The sequence below is a fragment of the Juglans microcarpa x Juglans regia genome, chromosome 4D, assembly GCF_004785595.1.
Source record: "Juglans microcarpa x Juglans regia isolate MS1-56 chromosome 4D, Jm3101_v1.0, whole genome shotgun sequence".
Classification (NCBI taxonomy): domain Eukaryota; kingdom Viridiplantae; phylum Streptophyta; class Magnoliopsida; order Fagales; family Juglandaceae; genus Juglans; species Juglans microcarpa x Juglans regia.
The window spans coordinates 19,553,534-19,558,764 of NC_054600.1; the positions used below are offsets into that span (position 1 = coordinate 19,553,534).

General features: G+C 36.2%; 1 protein-coding gene across 1 annotated transcript; it reads left to right on the forward strand.

The window, feature by feature from the left end:
• The first annotated feature begins 623 nt into the window (after positions 1-623).
• Positions 624-5,011, forward strand: LOC121259059 (VAN3-binding protein). Its single transcript, XM_041160538.1, has 7 exons — positions 624-1,058; positions 1,496-1,621; positions 2,678-3,113; positions 4,034-4,267; positions 4,371-4,420; positions 4,505-4,562; positions 4,721-5,011. Exons 1-7 carry the CDS (start codon positions 678-680, stop codon positions 4,933-4,935), a joined length of 1,500 nt encoding a protein of 499 aa, XP_041016472.1. The 5' UTR covers positions 624-677; the 3' UTR covers positions 4,936-5,011.
• The last annotated feature ends 220 nt before the right edge of the window (positions 5,012-5,231 follow it).

Sequence of the window (5,231 nt, forward strand, 5' to 3'; positions counted from 1 at the left end):
TTATAACCTATTATATTAAATTTTTTCAATTTATAAATTTATTTATATGTGTTCGAATTTCGAATCATATGTGCAGCTCCAAATAAGGAAAGGATACTAACAATGACATTACTTATCTTACTATATTAGCCGGATTACTGATGACTATTATCTGCTATGTGATGGGAAATGGGCCCAAACTAAATTACACAATGAGCTTAGCATTTTCCCTTTTAAGAAAGATTGATCACATGATTACCATGCTTTCACATAACACTCTTATGATGTATTAAAAACCAAAACAATTATTAATAGTATATTAGATTTTTTTAAATAAAAAATAATATTTACAGTTGTAGGATGTATAAAAACTGTATAATATTTATAAAATATATAAATAAATACAAAATTTACATTAAAAATAATTATTTAATAATAGATTGTATTTTTTCTTTTTTAAACGAGATGCTTCTGTATATAGTATTATTTTTTTAAAATTGGACCTGAACTATTCCACGTGGCAAACCAAACGTGGACCACTCTATGCTATTCTGACAAACTTCAGTCACTATTTGACCAGACCTTTGCTATGATTAACGTCCAAGAAAACAATCCAAAACTACCAACCCCTTCCCGGCCCCTATATATTACTCCTCTCACCCCCGCCACCTCTCAAAAAGCACAAATCGATTAACCCCATGGAAGAGATCAAACTTCTCCCCAAGAAGTCTCGCCGGGCTGGACCCACTCTTCGAGGCGGGACCCAGCTGCCGGAGAGCCCAAGATTGCCCATGGAGTTTCTCTCGAGGTCATGGAGTGCTTCGGCTCTTGAAGTCTCCAAAGCTCTTGCTGTTCCCCCTACTTCTCCTCCTCCTCCTCCTCTCCCTTCTTTTTCATGCATGGGTTCCAAGTCTGCTAGTGGCTCTTCGTCTTGCACCACCAACTCTATACCCGAGGACATTTCGGGTGAGGTCGAAGAACTTCCACCAGCAAATCTGTCCGGGAACCAGTTCTCTTTCGCCTTCTCTGCTACTTCCCAGCTTGTTCTTGACCGCATTATGTCACAATCTGCGAGAGAGGTGCTTCATATAGCTTCGTGTTTCAGAAAGTTTAAACCTCTGTTTGGTTTGCGGGAAACAATGAGAAAAATGAAAACTAAAATGCCTAGAAATTTTAAAGAATCATAATAGTGATTTCTTGTCCCATTTTTTTGTTTCTCATTCTTGCCTGATAACCAAACGCAACAAAAAAACAGGGAATCCCTTTTCATCACTCTCTCTTTCCAGGGTTTCAATAGGCTAGATGCGTTTTGAAATAAAAGTGAAAAGAAACTAAAAGACAATGCATTTATGCTCTTTGAAAAACGAACCAAGTTTTTAGCCTTTTCTTCCCTCTTTTTTCTTCTCATTCTTTCCCTGGAAACAAACAAAGCACGAAAATGCAGATGACCATTCCCATACTTTTTTTTTTTAGCTGTCTCATCTTTCCCTTGGTTGCTTGGTGGCTTTTTTTGCAGGAGGTGTCACCGTTAACGTCAGGGAGGCTATCTCACAGTAGTGAACCTTTGAATGGCGTTGGTTCTTTAACCGGAACAGATAGCCCACCAGTTTCTCCCACTGATGAATTCGACGATGTCGTTAAGGTTTTCTTCTCTCTTTTTAGACTCCTTTATTCTTTCACTCTATAATTTTATCTCAGCTTTATAGTCTCTCTCTGCCAAATAATTATTGCGATCATTATTATTATTATTATTATTATTATTATTATTATTTTTTTTTTATTCTGTTATTTTACTTTATCCCAACAAAATAATAGTGCTCCATTTTTTTTAAGAGGAAATTTACTTTACCTTTTTAACTTGACATTTTTATTTAATCATTAGTTAAAAATTTTTTTTTTTACTTAATAGTTAAGATAGTGATTTTAAGTATATTGATATATTTTTTTTATTTTTTAAATATATTTAAATATGTTAAAAAAATATAAAAAAAAATAAATAAATAAATAATTACACTGAACGGTATGACCAGCTATCAAAATGAGAGGACATAATAACCGCTCTTTTTTTTAATATTTTAAGGTGTCAAATCAGATGCTCTTTGATAAAGACTGATGATCGAAGCTAGTTTTACCCTGGTAGACATGGTCTTGTCATGTTTGACTGCAACTTTGCCTGTTTTCGTTATAGACCAACACCGTCACTGATTCTCCATAGTCATCCGATCCCCCCTTCACGAAAGCAAACAAATATCTTTTGCTTCTGATCACGGAAGCTGTGACATTTCCATCATCTTTTGGATCTCCCATGATCTCAACGAAGTGATTAAAGCACTTGTCATAACATTAACATATGAATACGAATATTGAAATCCTCTTTTGTATCGTCTTTTTACAAACCCTCTGCGTGCTCACGTAAATCAATCCTTTCGATAATCCCTCCTGTCACAGATGCTGCATTAAATAGCAATCATTAGACCTCATACTTGATACATAATTTCATAAGATTGCAGTTGAATAAAGGTGGTACTATATAATATTTTTTTTTATTGTGAAAGTCCAGCAAAATGCTGCATTAATTGTGTGAGAATTTAGTATTTACGGCTATATATTACGTGCCCCTTCAAAGTACAAACTTACACACGAGTCTTTGTAAGAAATAATGATGATAATATATGGTTGTATTTATTTGTTCATGCAGTTTTTCCGTGCCAATAACACCATTCATCATCTATTTAACGGTGGCCGGGCCAGTTCTGGCAACGCCAATGGCGGCAATCCCGGTGCTGGAGCCAAGACAGTTGGAAGGTGGTTGAAGGACAGGAGGGAGAAGAAGAAAGAGGAAACAAGAGCCCACAATGCCCAGCTCCATGCAGCTGTTTCCGTTGCTGCCGTGGCTTCGGCCATAGCAGCCATAGCAGCAGCCACAGCAGCCACTTCATCATCGGGAAAGAATGAGCAGTCGGCCAAGACTGACATGGCCGTGGCGTCGGCGGCAACATTAGTGGCCGCGCAGTGTGTAGAAGCTGCAGAAGCCATGGGAGCTGAGCGTGATCACCTTGCTTCCATTGTCAGCTCGGCTGTTAATGTCCGTTCTCATGACGATATCGTTACTTTAACAGCAGCAGCAGCTACTGGTAAGTTTGACTCGGTAGTATTTTTGTAATAAAATTCCTAGCTAATACCCATTGAAAATGAATACTATGTTGTTTAATCATTAATGGACCTTAAATATTTCCAAGGAGATTTTGTTTTTAAAAAATATTAAATTTACTATATAAACAAATAATTACCTTCAAGTTAAGCATTTTCTATACACCCAAAAAAAAAAAAAAGAGAGAGAGAGAGAATCATCTAATCCTTTGTATTGATTTTCATGATAAAATAGAAAAACCAAAAATTTTTATGAAAACCCAATAAAATAAAACTCTCACAAAAACTTTTTCTCCAAATCATTACAATGGGCCTTACCAAATTTTCAAACTTCTAGGATTACATGTAATTATAATTTTATTTAAAAAACTCATCTTATTAGTTTTATTTTGAAATTAGAATTTTAAATTTTAAATTTCTTGATTTACAGCATATCAATAATTAACACGTAAAAAAATAAGTTTTTTTAAATATATTTAACATTTTTCTTGACGATTAATGCTAAAGATATTATTAATTCACTAAAGCTTTACCAACTAATTAATGTGTCACGGACCAATCGAATAGTTTTTTTTCTTTTTTTTTTTTTTGCGAACTTGAATCGTATATAAATTATAAATGAGATGAAAAACACGAATGTCCAAATTTTATCTTTCCCATCAATGTATTAGGGTGATGCGTTTCCATTGGCAGGTGACACACTAGGCAAGTCACTGCAGGACATACCGAGTGATCTACATCCCCTATGAATCAAGATTCCTTGATCTCATTCTCCCGAGAAAAAGCAGAAAAAAAAAAACTGCTTGCTTTATCATTGAGCCCATAGTTAAGGTCCTAGCTAGCAGTAGGAGAAGATCATGTCACTCCTGTTGAACATTATTGTAATTTGTATGTATGCATGCAGCTCTACGAGGGGCGGCAACCTTGAAGGCAAGAGCCCTGAAGGAAGTGTGGAATATTGCAGCAGTCACACCGCTGGAAAAAGGAATGGCCGGAATCGGGTTTTGTGGTAAAGGCAATAACGGTCTTCCTAGTAGCAGCTCCAGTGGAGAGCTTGTTCCTGTAGAGAAATTTCTAGGCATCGATAGCCAAGACCTTCTTGCTCGGGGCACTGAACTCCTTAAACGCACCCGTAAAGGTAATGCTAAGGATCATAATATTCAACTCTCTTTTATTTTCCGAAGAAAATTACCAGCAACAAATTCCAGACATAAATTAATGTGGAAATATTTATCCTGTAGGTGATCTTCATTGGAAGATTGTCTCTGTTTATATTCATCGAACGGGCGAGGTTAGTCTACTCATAACGCTCAGCAAAATGGTACTGATCTACTGTTTTATCCATCATTTACCCTGCATTTACTTCTTTTTGCAGGTAATGCTGAAGATGAAGAGCAAGCATGTTGCAGGGACCATCACCAAAAAGAAAAAGAGTAAGTACTCGTTGCTTTCTTTTGATCAGCTTTTCCACTCTTTGTTTGTTTCAATAATAACACATATTAATTCATAATGGGTTGATAGCAGATCAGCTAAAAACTAGCTAGGTCTAATAATAATATTGTAGTAATTATGGAGTTATACGTAAATACAGATGTTGTGTTGGAGTTGTACACGGACATGCCAGCATGGGCAGGAAGACATCTGTTTGATGGTGCAGAGCAGCGTCGATACTTTGGATTGCAGACTGAGACTCGAGGTGTTGTGGAGTTCGAGTGCAAGAACCAAAGAGAATACGATATCTGGACTCAAGGGATTTCGAGTCTTCTTTCCATTGTGGCAGAAAGAAAGAAGAGACAGAGTACTTGAGTCTTCGCCTAGCTAGCTACTTTGAAATAACCATCAGTAATTGAAATAGGGGCACAGGCAGTAGTCCTATATATTAAAAAGAAAAAAAAAAAAAAGGTTAAAAGGTAAGACTGTAGGATTACAGCTTCCAATGCTTTAGAAGCAAAGAAGAAAGCAGTGGGAAGGGTGAGATGATAAAGGCTGCTATGGATTGAAGTGAGAGTAGACCGTATGGTCCGTATCAGTTGGCCCTGTTTTTTAAAAGTTCTCATATTTATATATCTGACCATATCAACTAGATATTAGAACGTGTGTGT